The sequence below is a fragment of the Uranotaenia lowii genome, chromosome 1 (assembly GCF_029784155.1).
Source record: "Uranotaenia lowii strain MFRU-FL chromosome 1, ASM2978415v1, whole genome shotgun sequence".
Lineage (NCBI taxonomy): Eukaryota > Metazoa > Arthropoda > Insecta > Diptera > Culicidae > Uranotaenia > Uranotaenia lowii.
This window is the reverse complement of record NC_073691.1, coordinates 194372940-194393297: the sequence shown is the minus strand read 5'-3', so window position 1 is coordinate 194393297 and position 20358 is coordinate 194372940. Positions and strand designations below refer to the sequence as shown.

The 20358-nt window shown below is 35.9% G+C and overlaps 1 protein-coding gene and 2 long non-coding RNA genes across 6 annotated transcripts; 2 read left to right on the top strand and 1 right to left on the bottom strand.

The window, feature by feature from the left end:
- The first annotated feature begins 1467 nt into the window (after nt 1-1467).
- LOC129739533 (uncharacterized) lies at nt 1468-11990 on the top strand. The gene is made up of 3 exons (XR_008735888.1): nt 1468-1556; nt 1657-1819; nt 11343-11990. It is a non-coding gene; the product is annotated as an uncharacterized LOC129739533 (long non-coding RNA).
- A 353-nt stretch (nt 11991-12343) lies between these two features.
- On the bottom strand, nt 12344-15674 carry LOC129742208 (uncharacterized). 4 transcript variants are annotated; one of them, XR_008736522.1, is made up of 3 exons: nt 13884-15674; nt 13179-13526; nt 12344-13111 (listed from the first exon to the last, which is right to left on the bottom strand). It is a non-coding gene; the product is annotated as an uncharacterized LOC129742208 (long non-coding RNA). The 4 variants fall into 4 exon arrangements; XR_008736523.1 differs by having other exon boundaries at nt 12344-13526; nt 13884-14032; nt 14088-15674; XR_008736521.1 differs by having other exon boundaries at nt 12344-13526; nt 13884-14471; nt 14532-15674.
- Nucleotides 15675-15792: 118 nt separating this feature from the next.
- Nucleotides 15793-16691, top strand: LOC129742192 (uncharacterized). Its single transcript, XM_055734058.1, has 4 exons — nt 15793-16165; nt 16231-16358; nt 16420-16497; nt 16560-16691. The coding sequence occupies exons 1-4, from the start codon at nt 15901-15903 to the stop codon at nt 16635-16637; spliced, it is 549 nt and encodes a 182-aa protein (XP_055590033.1). The 5' UTR covers nt 15793-15900; the 3' UTR covers nt 16638-16691.
- Nucleotides 16692-20358: the final 3667 nt, after the last annotated feature.

Below are 20358 nucleotides of genomic sequence, written 5' to 3'. Positions count from 1 at the left end.
TATGAAAAAAAAATTTTTCAAACTATTTTGTATTTTTTTCTTTCTTTTATAGGTTGTAGAAGAAAAAAAATCAAATTTTTTAAGATAAAAATCATTTTTATTGTACTGCTCAGTTCCACAAAAACGTCGAGAACAAAGTTTACAAAAATTCACACAAATACACACAAATACACAGACATCATCAGAACTCGTCGAGCTGATTCGATAGGTACCTATAAAGGTATATCTACCCGCATGAATCAGTATTATACCACGACTATTCCCATTATCTTCTTCCCAAGACACTCAAAAGATTACTTCTATAGTTTTGGATTATTAATGTAAGATAAGGCTTATCATTTTTTCATGTAATGGAATCGTTTGGACGCACTTTACGATACAGGGAACGGGCCGTTAAGTAGAGTAACCATTCAATTTTTTTGCTTTTTTCTACTCGTTTTGAAGCGAGTTGGATGATATGTGGAATCTTTACTAAATGATCGTCTCATAAGAAAAAAACGATACAGCATTTCATGTAGTTTTGATTAAAAGATAACAATTATGGAACAAAATTTCGTTTATTTATTCATAAATTATTTTACACCTTCCAAAGATTTTCATTTTATAAAAAAAAACACTCCATACGCGAAGATAGCGTGTGCTGCTGCATCTAATTATTGTTCGGTGACGGAGAGGTACATCAACCGGGAGACTGTGGTGCTGTTGGTTACACATCGTATCTTTTCCGGCCACTATTGTTAGAGTTCGCTATCGTCTTCCTCCGCTGAGATTTTGCCGGTTTGGTCTCGTGGCCACCTGCAGTCGTGCTCCCATCGGCTTCGCCTGAATCTTCCGGATGTTCAAGAACCGTTGCACCTTCTGGACGTTCCATTTTGCAGTGCTTTTGACAATTTTCCGGTATCCACATTTCCTTGGAATCTATCGGTGCGCAAAAATGAAATCAATTAATTAATATTTTCTTCGACATCAAGAAGTTTTCACTTACCTTCATCAGCACCTGTCGTCTGGTCGTCCCCGAATGCTTCCGCGTAGATTTCGGAGGGTCCAAAAGCCACCTCCCACACCCCCAAAAGCCACAATTCCGGAACACAAAACGAAAAGCTTGGCCACGTTTATTGACGTTACAGCAAAAAATTCGTTGCGCGTTGCAAAAATAATTTTTTTATTCCCGAGATGATTAATCTAATCTTTCCTAAATATTTTTTTTTATCATTTCGGCGTGTTGCAATAATAATCCATTTATTTAAAGAAGTATTAATCGTATCTTTCAAGAATGATATTTTATCCGTTCTAGCGGAGGCACATTTAGCCAAAACGCAATGTGAAACGTTACTATTAATGTAATCAGAACCGAATAATACTGAAGATTCAGCATATCGTATTTGACTATGCGGGTAAGAGCCATAATTAAGGATCTCACAAATCGACCGATAACTATACCTTTCTGAAAGAAAGGCAAAAAAACATGAAAGAAATGCAGCAGAGGTGCAACTGTTTGCCCGGATCTTTCCGGCTGGGATACTGGGCCAAATAATCAGGGATTGTCTCCCGGCTAGGTAAGCTTACATGTTAGAAAAAAGGCATATTATGTAAATATTATGATGATTAAAATCACTAAACTTTGTTCCAACTTTTTTATGTTATTTTTCCTTTCAGGGTGCTGATTTATCCAAGGAGCTTTCTAAACCCGCCGGCTGATGAGGATTCGCCCTAGAAAAAGAGTTGCTATTTTTCTTCGGAACGAAATGTTCGATTTTCGAGAAAATTTTATCGGTCATCCGCGCCCTGCTTCTGGCCCGTGTCCTGCTGAAACTATAAAGTAAGTTTTCAGTTCTTATTCAAATGTCCGGTCCAGTTTGAATATGTTTTACAGTCGACCGGACATTTTTGTGCGACTAAAGAGTTGGAATTGGAGAAGTCCAATATCATTGACCTAACGTCACTTTTTTTCTCTGTCTGGGGACATTTCAGATGTTAGGAATCGGATATATGGTATTGCGCTCAATCCGGCATAGTGAAGCAGTCGAAACACCTATTTAAATCAACATCCGGACATCCTAACATGGAACTGGTATCTAATAAGCAACAGGCGCTGCCCGCATAAATGAGGATTGTAACCAAACGTTTCTAGAAATAGTCAACTGACGGTTTTATAAAGCGTAAAAAAATGTTAAGCAAACGATTATTGAAAATGTAAAATTCATTACCTTAATCTTGAATTCCGAATCAACAGTATTTTAAATATGTTGTTAGGTTATGTAACTGTTAAAAACTGTTAGAACAGTTGTATGGCAGAACTGTTCTACAAACAGTTTGGATAACATCCAAAAATCGATAACGGAAACATATTTGGAACTCCAAACTGTTAATGTTATAGTTTTCCAAAAAGTACTCTTGTAACCAAACATTTATAGTAACAGTTATGAAACGATTTGACGAATCGTGCTTCCTACGTTATGCTCACGGTTTTAGGAATCGTACGTCGATGGCACACATTTAAATGTTTGATCGGGATTTCGGATTTCGAATCAAATCATAATAAAAAATGTTTTTTTTACTTTCTTTATTCATGCTAACTTACTTTTGCTAGTAATTTCTGGTCAAATACCGAGGTCGGAAATTCTGGACAATTAATTACTGGGTGTATTCGTCCGGTTCTATAGTAGGTGATGCCCATCTTCCACTCTGGAAAAATCAAGCAGCCATAACCTGAAAGCAAACAAAAAGTGTTCTCAATATCTACTCCCGCATACGAAAAAACCATATCTCAAAAAGTCATCACGATACATCAACGGTTGTTGAAAAAGTGAAGTTTTCTGTAAACGTTACTATTTCATCTTACTTTAGCTCGAAAACGATTAAAACTATACTCTCACGTTCATGTTAAAAATTACGTTATAAGATAACGTGAATAATGGATATGAACGATTCATTTTCATTTTTATTAAACGTAAAATTGATCTCGAACCGTTACCAAAAGCGTTCATGCATGTTGACACCTGATGATCAAAACGTTGAGCAGAGATGCCAGGTGTCCCTTATTAAATAAATTGTCAGTACCCCTAAAGATTTTAATGTTAAAATTTCATTTTCAGATGGATATATCATGATGTGTATTGTAACTTAATTATTCATTGAAAAGTGAGTTTGAAATAAACTATGAATTTCGCGATTAGGTTATTGAAACTATACGATTAGATTTTATCTAGGTCACGCAAATAGAAATTTTGCTGCAGCATTTTTTTACTTTTCAACATAAAAATGAGCACTTTTTGAAAAGATTTGTAATCGTTTATGATAAAAATTCGTGCCGGAACCAAACAAATCAACAAAGCTGTTGTTTCATAGCACGCTCACCCAAGTAGCAATTTAAGTTTTATAAGAAACTGGAAGGGCGCTTGAAAACTTTGCTTTAAAACTACGTTTAGTTATATAAACCCCAGTAAAACATCTATAAAACACCTATAAGAGTAAAAAGGCCCACCTACAGGAGGTTCTGAAGTGCTCATCCTAAGTACTTTATACAACCATATGAACTTAAAACGGTTTTGCTCAGGGCTCGTTCTAGATAACCCAGATAACCAATTCTTTTTGCACTGAACAAAAAGTTCGTGAAATTATTTTTTCCGAAAAAGAGTTTTGAAATGGCATTAATCAAAATAAAATAATCTTACACAATCAAAAACTAATGGAATAGTTTTTTTTTCGACCAAGACCAAAAAATATCCTATTATAATTAATTCAAGTATCACAATCGATTTTTTCGGTTACTTTATGGATAAAGTTAATGCGCTTTCAATTTTATCGATTATTTTTTCTTAAAACTTATGTATAAACCGGGCGCTCTTGTAATTCTCCGAAATAAATGATTTTAAATAAAAAATTCCTGATAATAGGTGTATCGATTTATTTTCGACTTTTTTATTTAAGTACGCTATGTCAATATTCAATAAACTAATCAATTCATATAGCTTGATTGGTTCTATTTACTACACGCAGAAAAAGAACGGGGAGTCGTTACAATAAAACGGTTTTGTTATTTTATTTTATATTTCCCATGCAGATTTCTTTATAGCTATCACAAAAAACAAGAATAAAAATAATCACTAAAAATAGTTATTTGCACACTCACATTTTTTATCACCTTGAATTGAAATTTGGGTTATTCTTAAGCGAAAAAGTGTTGATAATAATAATCGTGTATTTGAAAAACGATAAGTTGAAAAAAAGAAAAAAACACGAGAATTGCCCGGGCGGGAAGAATGTTTTTCCAGATGAAAAGTTTTCAGCATCAGAAACTCAACAGCTGCAGCGGGAAAACCTGTCGAAAAGGCCCGGCAAGGACACGAAAAAAAATATGGAAAGCAGTATTAAAGGTAGGTTCAAAAGTTTCTAAACAAAAGCCCCAAAAATGCTCAAAACCGGTAGAGAGAACATCATTTCTTAGACCATTTTTTAACGTCAACTTTTTATTTCTTTTCCAGTTGCTTCGACCCAAAGCGTGCCGGCTGCCCTTTCAGCTACTGCTGCTCAACTGGATGTAATCGAGCCGCTGGAGTCGGTCGAGCAATTGGCTTCCTGTTGGCCTTCTTGAGCGTAGGTGTTGGCCGTCGGGGAACACTTCGGCTTGTTCAGGATATAGCTATCTTCGTCCTCTGCGCATTTGGTACACGGTGAACATCACCACCAGTAAAACGGAGAATAGACCGACCACGGCTTTCCGATGACAGCCGCTAGGATGCTCGCGGTTCAGTCCTCGGTGTTGAGGTACATAATTAGGACGCAGCTGCCTTCGAACGGGTGCCGATTCAGATCCATGCCGCCCCTGAATCTACATTGAGTGAAATTTAGTGACTTTGTATAATTGTGAAAAATTTCAATAAAAATCCTTTTAGGATGCGATAAATCTTTTTAAAATTCTAATAATCCGAAATGCAAGTACCGTATTAACAGACATACCTTTGTTTCATTTTAAATTGAAAAAATAAATTGATTTCAAATATCAATATTTCTTTATTTTTTAACCAAATGTTTGTTATAATCTTCACGCATAATTTTTATTATTTTGAAATCAATTATGGATCACTTTTAAAAAAGGGTGTATTTTATTTTCAATGAAACGATAAATTTAAAGAAAATCGATATTTCTTGTCAGTGCTACCAAAAATATATTTGTGCTTTTTCCCAACCAAAATTTTTATTATTTTCGGTCGAAATCTTATTGTTTCTAAAATAAATTTTTCTGCGTGTAGTAAATGACGCTGTTTATTGAAATATTCGATGAAACATGAATTAAAATTTGTTTTATTAGATTGAAAAATGGCGATTCATTGACTTGAAAAAACCAATCTAACTTTTCCGGAAAAATGTCATTTTAAGAACAACTCTCTTAAACCAACTTTAATTTTACCCCTTATAAAACCAAATGACATTTTCACGGATCTTTACAAGTGTTCTTATCCCAGTGCTTGTGACAGTTCGCCACCAATAACAAAAACAAATCATTTCTAAAAAATTCGAACTCCTCAATCTTCTGCCCGTGATTTCCGGAAAGTTTTGCGTTGCGGTCGATCGGAACCAGAACACCAGAAGTGGCTGAAATGATTCCTCACGCATGTACAGGTAAATTAATTCTTAAATGTTTTCTTTCTACAATCTACAACAGAAGTTCTGCATTTTAGGTTGGTGTTCACTCTGGTACCTGGGCAGCTCGTCATCGTTAAAAAAAAAAGAAATCGCTCGCAGGATGGAGTTAAAATTCAAACCAACTGGAAGGACACTGCTGTACAACAGTTCGTCCGGTAATTCGATCGGAACATCTCTAGTGTATTTATTCCGGGACATTGCGACCTTACGTCGGAAAGTAATGCGAAGCAGGAGACGCAAGATAAGTGCACCGAATCCAGAAGGTAAAAATGAGGTGATGAGGGAACCAAAGAAGTTATCAATAAGTTTCTGTGTTGAATAAAAGTGTGATGTAAATAGAATCATAAAAAGATGTGGATAATAAACGATAAATTGTAAAACCTGCGTGTTCTTTTTCCTGTTTGTTTTTTTTTTGCGCCTAAATATAAATAAATTAAAATAAAATATATGGGAGCTTCAGATTGTTATGAAAGATTTCACTAGATTATTTTAGTATTATAAAAATAAACATTCCATGTTATTGTTAAATGAACACGAGCTGTGAAATGATTACAGTTTTCTTCGAAGGGGGAATCCCTGCCTGTTTCTCACTGAAGGCTATTGGTGCGGGTGAAGACGGAGTTGCCGGAAAAACCGGCTCAATGATTATCGAATCTTTCAAAACGGCTATCGTGAGCTATGTTACAAAATGTTACAGAATTCCTCCTTTTGCCTTTCGAAACCGATTTTTTCCCGAGGAATTGCTTAAATTTTTCCAGATGGAGATTTGAGCCGCAACCACATACATTTTTGTTTACTTTTCGGTCGAATTTGAACTGTCATTTTTTATGGTATTCTTCAAGGCTGTTTCTAGGCAGTATCTAGAATGAGGTTTTGGAATGGCTTTGTAGCGGACTTCAAAACCATCAATCTATAAATTTAAATACAGTTTCATTTCGGTGTCAGAACGAGGCTCAGTAATTGATTTGAAGTGGCTTTCAAAACCATTATAAACATGGTTATAAAACATATCCCAGATCTTGATTGAGGACTTATAATGAGGTCAGGTAGCGGTTGTGTAGCTATCCTAAAGATAGATTATATAATAATCTACCCAAAAGACTCTTCAAAACCATCAGCGCTTTTGCAATCCTATTATAAAACCTGCTTTTTTTACTATAAAACCACAAGGGATTTAAATTGTTGCTTGGGTCAGTTTGGTGAAACTTGTAAACTTATCCAATTCAAAACTCTCTAAACGAATTTTAATTTTACAATTTTAAGAATGGTCATTCTAATAAAACAAAATTTGATGCCTGCTCACTGGTTGGTGATTCAATCAGATCAATTTGATATTCGAGCGCTTTTTTTGTTTTTTGTTCTGTTTTCCACCCCTGGAATTTTATCTATCTCAAAATCTTAATCGAGATTTAAATGTACACTGAAAATCATGTATAACAGTTATACCCAAAATTATTACAAATGGCATTCATCATATCAACTAAACAACACAAATGGCACATTTAGTTGTATACAATTGTTTTTATGAATTGATGTAGAACAAAAAAAAAGTCAAAACTTGAAAGTTCAATCAATCTGGCACCACTGACCAGTTTGTTTTCTTTCGTTCCGCGAAATTTATGCATTTTTTTGTTGCAACCGCTTCGTGGATTGTTCCGGATCTTCTGGGTCAACCAGCATCAAAATCGATATAGTTTTTCAACGACGGTGATTACGGTCCGATCTCTTTCGTGAAAAAATAGGACCTTCTGTTCTAAAAGTAAGTGCCTACACTGGCGCACCGGAAGTTTTTCATGGACTCTCGGCTACGGCAGCGTAAATTCCCAGACACTACAAGCGTTCAGTTCGAATTCATGGAAACAAGGAATCAATCGAGGTAAACAAATCTGCGGGGAAACACCGGACCACTGTTCGGAAAAACTTATTCCATAAAAAACAAAATTGAATTTTTTTTTCTTTCAGGTTATGGTCTATTCGCTTTGCCGCATCTCCAAAAAAGGGTGCGGAAGGTGCGGGACGATTTAATCTGCTTCTGGCCCGAATTCCGGAAGGCCATGGCGTTTAAACTGAGGGCGGTGACGGCCATTTGCTTTGCTGTCGAACATCTATGGCATTTCTTCGGGTCCGGACATTCGTTTTTTGGGCATTATCGCACTGGATTTTGGATTCCCGAAATAAGTGAAGGTTATGTCTAGTGATTAAGTTTCTGTTAAAATAAGTGATATTAAGCTTCCAAAAAATATTTTAGTGAAAAGATTATTTTTGTATTTTGTAATTATGTGAAAAATAAATAAAAATTATCACTGAATTTAATGACATTTTAATACCTTAACCACAAGCGTATCCGGATCCTTCAGATGACATTTTCTATAAAGGTCTCTAAACAGTTATTAATAGTGGGGGTTTTCTCGACAACTGTGTTATGAACAGTATTTTAAAAACTTACGATTTATTTAAAGCGTAACACAGTTCTGATTATCGTGAGCAAATCATCGGAAGCACGTTGTATAGAATCGTTTTATCGCTTCCAATTGCAACATTAACCATAATAGTTCGATATGCTGCATACTTATAAGAATAGCGTTTCCTAAACCATTAACATACAGTTTGCTGAAAAGTTTTTTCATACAACTGTTTTAACAGTTTTTAACAGTTACATAACCTAACAACATATTTAAAATACAATCATTTCGGAATTCACGATTCAGGCAATGAATTTTACAATTTCTATGATCGTTTGCTAAACGTTTTTTTACTCTTCATCAAATCATCGTTTGATGATTTAAGAAATCGTTGGGTTATAATCTCCATTTATGCGGGCTTTTTCTTAAATTATAGTTTTGGCCACATAATATTGTGTAATGTTTCAGGGATAATGAATTTAGTGACCTACCTGTAGCAAACAACCGTCTAGTGGATAACAGTACCGCCTCGGCAGTCGCGATGCTGAAATTTTCTCGAACATCTTCTTTGTCGAATTTGTAGACGTAGGAAGGATATTATGATGGAATGATATAAGGCCTCCCGGTTCGCCGGTGCCGTAGTTGAGTTGATAGTGGAAGCTGGCGTTCCTGGATTCTCAATTCTGGCTCTATCCATTTTCCGCTGCTGGATTCTTGACGAGAAGCAAAATTAACCGCGAACAAAACAAACGATTTCAGGGGTGCCAAGTTGACCGATTTCTGAATTTTAAGAAAAAAAAAAGCAAACGCAAAAAAAAGTTGAGACTTCAATTTGCTTGAATGTAATATTTTAAGATAATTCTTTAATTCTTGATTGAAGAACTCATTAAAGTTTTCTGGACAATTCAATGAAAATAATTTAGAAAATAAATTTCAACAACCATTATCCATAGATTCAACAGGATTTTTAGGGAAACTCCACTGACATGAATTGTAATAATGCTGATTGTTATCGATTTATTACTTTTACTTTAAATTGAGTCTATTTTTGGTCGTTTGTAACGTACTGGTTAGTTCACATATTTCAATTAATAATTATTCATTCTTTTATTATTATTGTTGTTGTTGGGTTTTGGTTTTACTGACTTCCGTGTCAAACTCATATACGCCAGTTACTATATACATTCCTTTGAATGTATAAAAAAGTTTGAAAATCATTACTGATGTTAATTGTTCTACATAAGAATTGTATATGATAAACCGATTGGATAAAAATCATGCCAATCAGTTGAACACTTGAAAATTACCAGCTAGATCTTTTAAAAGCTGATTTTTTTTAAATATTTGTACGTTTTAGCTTCAAGATGACACTGCAACAAAAAATAAAATAAGAAAAAGAACATAATGCAATCTTTAAAGGACAAACAAATTTCATAACATAATCAATTAGAGGCCATACAACACAATCAAAAAGAAATCGGAATTCATTCGCGTTCTATAACGTTTTTCTTTAATATTTCTGCCATTTACGTATTCGCTGAGTCTTGTCTCTTTTTGAACAATTTAACATCTACTTGATTCCTAAAATGTAAATTTAGATTCCGTATCAGAATATAAAAGAATTTTTAAAATGTGTACTGATTACCGTGTAAAACCATCTGGCATCTTTGACCGGCGCTTCGTTCGTATTTTGAGTGCGTATGACAGAAAGAATGGACGGTATGAGTAGAGGTTTGAGATTATTTTTACGATTAAAGAAAAATTGCAGGAAATCGTTCATACCATTCTATCACCTTTCCAGATACCATCACCTTTTCACATAAACGTTAATGTTTTGTTCTTATCGTTGTCGAAGTAAAGTTTAAAAGAAAATATACGTTTACAGAGACAATCACTTTTTCTGAAACCGTAGATGAATTGTATGGACTGTTTTAGATATGGTATTTTAGTATGCGGGTGGTGTTTCGATTACTGTTTGCAGCTGGAAGAAATGTCCCGCGGAAACCAAAAAAAAAAAATGAAAAAGGTGAATGTAACAAATTATATAAATAAAAATTGAATTAAATTCATTATGTGTATTATTTATAAATGCATCCAATCCATTAAAAAATCAAACAGGATTATCAAAATCCACCATTATTTATTTTATTTTGATGTAAAAAATAGAACTGTTGCAATTCAAAAACGTTTTGTCATTTTTGAGCCAATCAAACTTCTTAAATATAAACCAAATTTTTTAAATTTTTTTTCACAATAATTTTGTTGTTTTGACAAGAAATGCGATTCATTTTCAAAAAGGGTCTATATGAATTTCACAAAAACAGATGCTTGAACTTCAACTACACTTTCTTATCAAATTAATCGAATTTATATTTGTGCTTTTTCCCAACAAAAATTTTTATTATTTTCCTCCAAAATTTTATTATTCCTAAAATATATTTTTCTGCGTGAACCATTTCAGAGTTACTCTTTTTCACAACATTTTAAATTAAGGGATTAAATTTGTCGATATAAAAAAAAATATCCAGTAACGTTTTACAAGTTGAACAAGATAGAAGTTGCTACGATAAGAACAATGTTATTCACAATTTAGGCCTGAGAATCCGGGTTGCTGAAAACTGTTAAAAGAGATCTAAAAAATTAAACAAAGTTGCTTCAAATCAAATTTATTGTTTCCTTCGGAGATAAATCCGTCCCAGATTTTTTACTCGTTAAAGTTCTGAGGTGCTCTTAGTCGTGATAACTCTGTTATCCCGGACGTTGGAGCAGTATGCGGATACAGGCAAAAAAAGATGAATGTTTTCCTGAACTGTGTTTGGTGGTGTTTCCGGGAAAAATAACGATCGTTGTTTTGGATCCACCCAGTGAATGGGACTAAAAAGGATGTCAATTGCTATAATTTAAACATTGACAACTCTGACATGACACTCTAAAGTTCGATCATATTCCGGCTGGTTTAGTCACCTACCAGGAAAGCAAGTTATTTTTTAACCATAAATGGTTATTTAAAAACGAGCGTGTGTTTCTTCAAAGGTGTGTTCAACAGAACTCAGTCGAAATCAATTGAAATGGATTGACAGCTGATCAGCTGTTTTTCCAATTGACTTCGATCGATTTCTATCAGGCTGCTGAATGAACATGCCACTCACTAATACTAACGCACTGCGTGCTAATTGTCATTTTCTTATTCATCTGTACACTTTTAGGTTTCGGAATTATTTTTTTTATAAAAAAGAATAATTGTAATCGTCCTTAAATAGATACCGAATACTAATTTTATTTTATTCTTTTTAGCAGACAAAATTGCGAGGCAGCGAGCAAACGAATTGATGATAGACACAAAAAAAATCCGTGGAAAGGCAAATCTAAAAAAAACCTAGGTGACATTTTTTGGTGCTGCAAGCCAGAGTCCAACACCTCGAAGATCCTGCCCCAGGTCATAGCAGTACTAAACTTAAAGTCCTCGGCACTGGCATCAACCAGAAATTACGCGATCTGCGGGAGTGCTCCGGGAGAGGCCTCCTCTGAGTACGGTCAAGAAGACAACACGCGAGAGGACACTTTCTTCAAAATTTAATGATGGTGCAGGAGGTTGCGTCGGAAGCACGTGGGAGGAAGAAACGACGCAGTATGGGAGGAGCATTTAGCCAATTTATGGTATAACAGGTGGTTCAGCAGAATCCCATAATAAAATCTCGTTATTATTTTAACTTATAGGGCAGATAGGAAATAATGAGAAATTATAATAAACAATTTTGAATTTGAATTGCATTGTTTATTTAATTTTAAGTGTATCTACTATTTACGGTTAACATACAGTCCAGATGCTTCTAAATACTACATCACTGACACAGCACCTCTGGCACAGTACCGCAACACCGAAACTCAACATGACTAGCACAGCAACACTGACACAGACTCTGCACCACCGACTTAGAATACCTGGCACAGCAACTCCGACTCAGCATGACTGGCACAGCAACACCTACTCAGCACGCCTAACACAGCACCACCGACCAGCACAACTGGCACAGCACCACCAAATCAGCACGACAGCACAGCACCACTGACTCAGCACACGACAGAAAACACCGCACTTTCATTTATTCTAACAACAAACCAAATCAGCTGTTTTTGACAGCAAACAACTACATGTGTGTTAGTGCGATGGAAATCGATCGAAACGAATCCTGCTTCCTAGCGTGATCGATTTCGATTGGTTTCGATCGATTCCGATTGGCTTCATTGAACGTCAATTGGATTAGTTTCGATCACAACATTGGCTGACCCGCATGAATCAGTATTATACTATGACTATTCCCATTATCTTCTTCCCAAGACACCCAAAAGATTACTTCTATAGTTTTGGATTATTAATGTAAGATAAGGCTTATCATTTTTTCATGAAATGGAATCGTTTGGACGCACTTTACGATACAATGAACGGGTCGTTAAGTAGAGTAACCATTCAATTTTTTTGCTTTTTTCTACTCACTCCGAGCGAGTTGTATCATTCGTGGAATCTTTTCTTAATGGTTTTCTCATAAAAAAATAACGATACTTGTAATCTTCAATTAATCGTTCTTCGCCAATATTTCGACGCTACAGTGTATCTTTAAAGGATCTTTTTATGATAAAATGCAAAATGAGTAGACGATTCCCGTTATATTTTTACATATATTTTATTATTCATCAATATAAGACAATTGATAATTGTTTACAATATCTCCTTCGAACTAGGTTTTATTAAAGTCTACCGCATCCACCTCCAATTTACTGCATTCAAAAAGCCACCAGGGATTCCTCGCCCTTCAGCGTTGCAGCTTCCGCTTCCGGAGCAGAGTGCTCATCGAAATGGCACTGTCAACGACGTATCTTCAATTGCGAATTATCAGCGATGTCGGTAGCCAACTGCTCCTTCCATTGTAAAAAAAAAGAGGAATCCAGATTAATTCCCATGTACCATTTCTTATTTTGAATTCTTGCACTGGAAAATTTGCATGTCCAACATCGTAGACAATTGTTCGTATGTCGCCACATTCGCTGCTCACAAAATGTTCTACCTAGAGAAAACAAAACAAAACATAAGCACTTGAAATTACCATGAATATACATATAAAACACTATTACCAAAATATGGCAGCTAAAGAATGATTTTGGAGCTTTGGGCCAACTATAAGATACAGGCACTTATCACCTGACTGTTTCGTCGCTGTTTTCAATGTTGACTCTTCAGGTTCTGTGCACCGTGGTGCAAACGAATGTTTCACCTCATATCCTTCTCATTCTTTAGGCCGATTTGTAGCTGACTAAAGCACTCAATCTAAATTATCTGGATCATCAACAATAAACAATCGCAATCCGCTTAGCGAGAGGGTCTACGGTACCGTCAACACGATGTAGGCTGCAGCTACCGTTGTTTATTACACCTTCAGATCTGCTCAAAGAACAGAGGAAGCCTTCATAGGAGGAACGTTCCTACATGAATAAAATTGAAAATGAAATTCAGAATTATTAAAATAATTAAATTGAATAATAAAATTCTGGTAAATAACTACATGTAATTTTGATTAGATAATAGAACAGTTTTCAGTTCTCTTATCGGAATTACCGTTATTTATCAGAACTTTATCATATTACGGAACTGGCGATTTCAAATTTAAATGAAAAATAAAAAATCCAGATTCATCAGACTTAGTTCTGGTTTTGATATCTCTATTTTTTGACTAGATAAAAAATTTTCCCGGGATTTTAAGCCCAATGGGTTTATTCATCTTAAGACTAGAAAAAGAAGCTTCCAGCAACGCATAAATAGCATAAAATTTGAAAACTTACATATTTCATCACTAAGAAGAGGTCTCCACGTCATTCCGAGAGAATTTTTGTACGATTGAAGCCAATGCCCGGAGAGGAGACTCAGGTCTCTCGAGGGTAGGAACACTTTGTTCGATCGGTTTTGCTGATCGACAGACACCAGGAGCAACCTTGAAATAAAAAAAAAAATAACTATAAAAATATCATTGATTTTACCTAATTTACCTCTACTGCCAAAAGATGAGTCAACAGTGCAATGAAACCGTCACTATGTGTCCCTGAGGTAACTTGTTTAAAACTGCTCCTGTGTTTATCTGCCCGGGCAGTTACAGTGCCATTGAAGCTGGTCCCTTTTCCGCAGTTCTGGAGATTCGAATCTTTCGGTTTAACACTTTTTTCTTCGCAGCCACCACTTTTCAATTCGGGAATCCGGTGCCGATGCCATCTCCAGTACCGCTATTGACTTTCTTTCAAACCCAATAGAAAAAAAATAATTTCCCCCGGCGCGGCGGGGGAACTTTGCGGCCCGGCAGCAGAATTAGCTGCGATAATTCTATGCGGCCCGGCAGGGTGGGGGATTTTTTCTTGCATCTGCTGTACTTTGGCTAGCTGGAACGAAGGATTGAAAAAATTAAAGCTTTAACAAAACAATAAAACTTTTTCACTAACCTTCATCGGTGCGCTTATTCATCAAAGTTGTTATGTTCGACTCATACTTTGAGCACATGTAGAGGTACTTTGCCGCACTTGTGGCCGGGTGCACTGTGTGAGCTGCCGAACACGAGCCTCCAAGGTATTGCTCCGTTTGTGAGTGCTACGGCCGTGTCCTCGGTTGTTCCTAGACAGAACAAGCACAGCGTCACGGATGAGTGATTCCAGACGATCGTGAACCATCATCGTCTGCCAGAGGTTCCTTATCGGGATGCTCCGCACGCGTGGCTTCTTTCTCTGCCTTGCTTCTGTCTCTGTCCTCATCACGTTCGTCGTTTGAATTTCTACTCGCTGTGGTGTTCTGTGATTCAATTCGGTGCTGGTACAATGTTCGCTGTGCCGTTTCTGGCCGCTGGGTACAGTGGATGACCTCAGCAATGGGGAAGGTGTCCTGCCTGTTTTGCTGATTCAACCATAACAATATACAATTTTGGTCGTTGTAGAACAGTCTGACGCGTGACCGACAGCCGTGAGTGCGGATCATTGATGCAATCCAGGGAACTGGCCGTCGGGGTAGTAGTATCGAATGCTTCGATTAGTCCCCTGGACATCTTTCGCCATTCATCGATTTCTCTACCAGCCACACCAGAGGGGACCCTCGGATTCCAGCAGCGGTACTGAAACGCTTCCGGCGGATACTGGATTATGTGCTGCTGTTACCGCGAATGTTTCGACCGCGAATTCCCCTTCCGGAACAGTAAACGGTGCACCTCAGGATTGAAGAGTTGTTTATTACTGAAAAAAAATAATTGTAACAATAAAAAAATAGTTTATGGAAATCATAATTGCTTTTAACTTACATTTCAGCTGATGAATTTCTAAATAAAATAAATTCCGTCGTTTTCGCTACCGAAACAAAAAACACGCGCCATTTTTATTTGTTTTGAAGTCAGTAAAGACACACTCTGATGCATTCAGAGTTTTGTTTTAAGGAATATTACTGGTATCTTTCAAAAATATTTGTGTATCATTTTAAGCGAAGACGCATGAAAAATGGAAAATTTAGTCAAAAATAAGAAGATTTGGAAACGATTACTCGAATAGTCACTATTCATGTAATCAGAACAGAATAATATTGACGATAAGGTGTATGATATTTGATTATGCGGGGAGTGAACAACAAACAACAACGGGCTTCAAATGATGCTTGAAAACGGCTCACATCTCGATTCGTTAAAGCTTTCGTTTTAGACGAGTTTTTCCTCAACTTCAGATTTGTGGATCACCTTGGTTTGTGCCTGAAAAACAAAACATTAAATTATAACAAAATTACTGACAAATTAAAAAAAAAATAACCATTTTATCGATCTCACAATAAGAATATCGCATGGGTACCTATTGGACGAATTGTGGTCGCAAAATCAATGCACGGATTGTACAAAAGTCAACCAATGTTTTAAATTTATCGATTGAAAATACCGAACTGGGCCAGGATCGTCTTCGGCGGTTGAAACTGGCAGCGGTTCTGCTGTTCCTTTACGGGTTTTCGGTTTTACTGCTTGGATCCGGACACAGTATTCTCTGGCTTCATGGACTTTTCGGGAGCACACTAATGGTGGTGGCCTATAGCTATACGAGGATAGTTAAAAATGGTGATTTTGCGTTTGATTTACTTTTTTTTTCAATTAAATATTAAACGAAATGATTTTGTTTTCAGAAAACTTGGTCTTAGTAAAAGATTTCGCACTACAGTATTCAACACACTTCATTGGTGGAGGAACCAAAAATGTACTAATCCCAATTAAACACATACACGGTGTAGTAATTAACGAAGTGTTTCATAACGTAAGTAATGATTTTTTATCAATTTTATCTACAGCGTTTTTATTGTTCTATATATTTTCAGCTTAAAGTAGTATTTATTCTTACTGTTCTAACCAAAGGAAATCTTTTCACAACAAAACCAGTAATTACGTTATTCAGAGTAAGATTATGATCGTGAATTTATTTACATCAAATGTTTATGATAAATTTCTTACTTTGTAGCATTTAAACCCGCGGGTTGATTGTCTTGAGATGATCTACAATGAACTTCATGCCATCCTAGATTTAGAGAATGATTAGAATAAAACCGACAATGCTTAATTTTTTAGTTTTTGTGTTTTCAGTTGTTTCGTTAGCAGCAAAAGGTTTGCCATAGAATTGGGTCGACTTTGTTGTGGTCGTTCGATTTCTTCGGGCAGTTCCGGTTGAATCAAGTCATCTAATTTCCGGTTTTTCTGTTGATTATCACATACTTTTGCTTCCACCTAGAACAAAGAAAAACGTTAGATAAGTAGTTCCCATTTTTAAACCCCTTGAAACTTACCAACCGGTTAGCCGACAGTTGGCACTCTTTCATCAGCAGACCTTTCAACAAGGCAGGCATATGTTGACGCATCGTTACAACCGTATCTTGCAGCTCGCTGATATCATCCGGAATCGGGTAGTTAGGATTCATCTTCGGTATAAATTTCAAAATGCTCTCAGGATTTCAAGCGGTTACCGTTATTATTATTGAATATTTTTCTGGCAAAGCTTCGTTAACCTATTTTTTGTTTACATTTTACAGTACGATGTGTTGTCAACGAAACGTTTTTCTTTCAAACTCGTCTAAAAAAAATGTCGGAGTTCAAAAATAGGGTTGCCCGCTTTCATTTTCTGGATGCAATAATTTTTTTAGAAAGACACCATCATAGATATATAATATGCAAAACATTGCACGAAATCCAATTTTCAATGAAAGAGACAATAATATATTATAATTTCTCCTATAAATTTTATCGCGAACGCAACGGCACTATTTTTCTCACCCTCATACTAACCCCCGCACACAGGGGTAAATGAGCAAAAAAGGTGATCATATTTATTTGCGGCCAAACGGTACACGTTAGACATTTGATATCTTCGAGACATTTTATGTAAATTTAATGATCTTTCATATTTCATTAAGTAAAATGTAATTAACTTACTTAGGAGGGAGATAAAAAAATTATTTCTTGAAATACTTAGTTTTGAAGCTTGACATATTCAATAAAGTTGTAGATCATGTAATTTTAAGAAACTTTGTCGAAGACATCATCAAATTTGCATTTGAAACAAAAAAGTTACAAGCATTTTAAAAAATTAATAAGTAGTGAATTAATTCAAACATGATTCTGAAACTTATAACTTGAATAACAAAATCCATTCATAAAATCATACGAACTCGTCCGAACTCTAGATGTTTTAATTGTTCGAAAAAAGGCAATTTTCACCATATTAATTGTTTTATCTCATTTGGAAGACGATTTTTCCTATTAGAATTCAAACAATTTGTTCTGATATATTAAGTTTCCAAATCATACACAAAAAAAGTTATTTAATAAAAACTGAAAAGTACTTATTAATTTTTTAAAATGCTTGTAACTTTTTTGTTTCAAATGCAATTTTGATGATGTCTTCGACAAAGTTTCTTAAAATTACATGATCTACAACTTTATCGAATATGTCAAGCTTAAAAACTAAGTATTTCAATAAATAATTTTTTATCTCCCTCCTAAGTAAGTTAATTACATTTTACTTAATGAAATATGAAAGATCATTAAATTTACATAAAATGTCTCGAAGACATCAAATGTCTAACGTGCACCGTTTGGCCGCAAATAATTATGATCACCTTTTTTGCTCATTTACCCCTGTGTGCCCCGGTGCGGTATGAGAGTGATTAAACGCGTGAGCATTTTCACTAGACTCTCGCTTGCTGCAGATGCCCTGAGGCGAATAGTTATTTCGGGATCGAAAAGGGGCTTTCTTTTATTTTAAAATCATTTTTGTAATGCTTTTACATGTAAAAAATAGTGGTTTTTAAATGGTTTTGTGCTAAAATATACACATATGGTCAGTTAAGTTGCTTGTGATTACTTTCAAGTCGAAATTGGCCTAAATATTGATTCTGTGGAGAGTGGTCCAAACGGCGAATCTGTCATTCTGGAGGAAATTCCAACAAACACTTTTTACTGAATAAACACTGAAAAAATATCGTGTTTCAATTTTTAATCAGCAATCTGGCTGAAAGAAGGCCTCAACCACTTATTCACGTATCTTCAGCCTTTAACCATCTTGATCTGGAGAAGTTATTCAGCAAGCGCCATTAAACGTCAATTGACGGATAAACCCAAAAAAAAAAAAAGATCAATGCTGTCCGATGTTTGGCATCCACTTTTTCCCCTCTGTGTTTTTTTTTTCGTTTCAACTGCCCCGACTTTTAAACCTCCGGCTTGTTGGTCGCATGCCGCAGTACGCAGAACCAATCATGAAGTCTGCGGCGCGATGATAGTTTGTCGATCTTAAGCGACCAAAATGCCTCTCAAAGTCTCAACAGAAGATTTTTTTTAAAAATAAGTGTGAGAGAAATGATCTTTTTTCTTCTTTCTTCTTCTCTCATTCCAATCAAGCCACCATCTTGCAGGGCAGTTTTATCACGGTTCACAGCCTGCCAAATTCCGATGGTAGCGAATGATTGAACAAAGGCTGAAATTGTGTTAAAGAAGCAACTCTTCGACTCCTCCCATTGGCTGCACTGAGACTTCTTTAAACGCTGAAACATGGTTACAGTTTGTCTTAATTCAACCAATAAGCTGAAGCAGCAATTACGCTTTAGCTTAGCTTTTGTTCAGCAAATTGCCGTTTTTAAGCAGCCAAATTGTTTATTGGGATCCAATTTAATTATTTTTTTCCACGCAACAATCACGGAACATCTAAATTCATCTATCATGGAATGAAAGTATGCTAATTTTCAAGCAGTTAATAATAAGGTACTTTGTTAGCAAAATGGTTGAAAACAGTAAAAAAGGAAATTGATTATTATTTTCGTTAACTGTTATTCACTTTTCCCGGTTTGTCGTATTTAAAAATCGAGCCGCCCAGCCTTATCAACCAAAACAGCTGTTTTCAATGGGTCGACCATAAATGATAAGCCTGTTCAACAGGCAATTGCAATTGGTTTCAATCGATTTCGATTGGTAAATGGATGTTCACTCAGCCAATGTTTTGGTCGAAACTAATCCAATTGACGTTCAATGAAGCCAATCGAAATCGATCGAAACCAGTCAAAACCGATCGAGCTAGGAAGCAGGATTCGTTCCGATCGATTTCCATCGCACTAACACATATGTATTTGTTTGCTGTCAAAAACAGCAGATTTGGTTTGTTGTGAAAAAATTATTAGAAGAAATGAAAGCGGTGTCATTCGGTGCGGTGTTTCCTGTCGTGCTGAGTCGGTGGTGCAGTGCTAGTCGTGCGGAGTCAGTGGTGCTGATCGGTGGTGCTATGTCAGCCATGGTGGATCGGTGGTGTTGTGCCAGTCATTCTGAGTCGGTATGGCTGTGCCAGGTATTCTGGATTGGTGGTGCTGTGCTAGACGCGCTGGTCTGGTGGTGTCAGACATGCTGGGTCTGTGGGGCTGTGCCAGGTATCCTGAGTCGGTGGTGCTGTGCTAGTCGTGCTGGTCCGTGGTGCTCAAAGAGATGTCGGTCGATGTGGCGTAGCTGTTCTGTGCTGTTCTGTTAGGACTCCATTTTCACAATACATCTGTCTGTCGGTCTTGGATTATTATAATAATCAAATAGGAAGTGACCAACTATGTGACTACTATGTAAATAAATAGGAAGTGTGTAAAGTGAAATTTGGTCTATGTTGTGAAATACGATAAAATGTCAAATAAAATATAAAATTTATCGATCCTCTGTATTTTATTTCATAATATCATGATTGTATGTTTTAAAAATAATAATTATTTTCCTATAGCAGCAATTTTTCGCTTTTG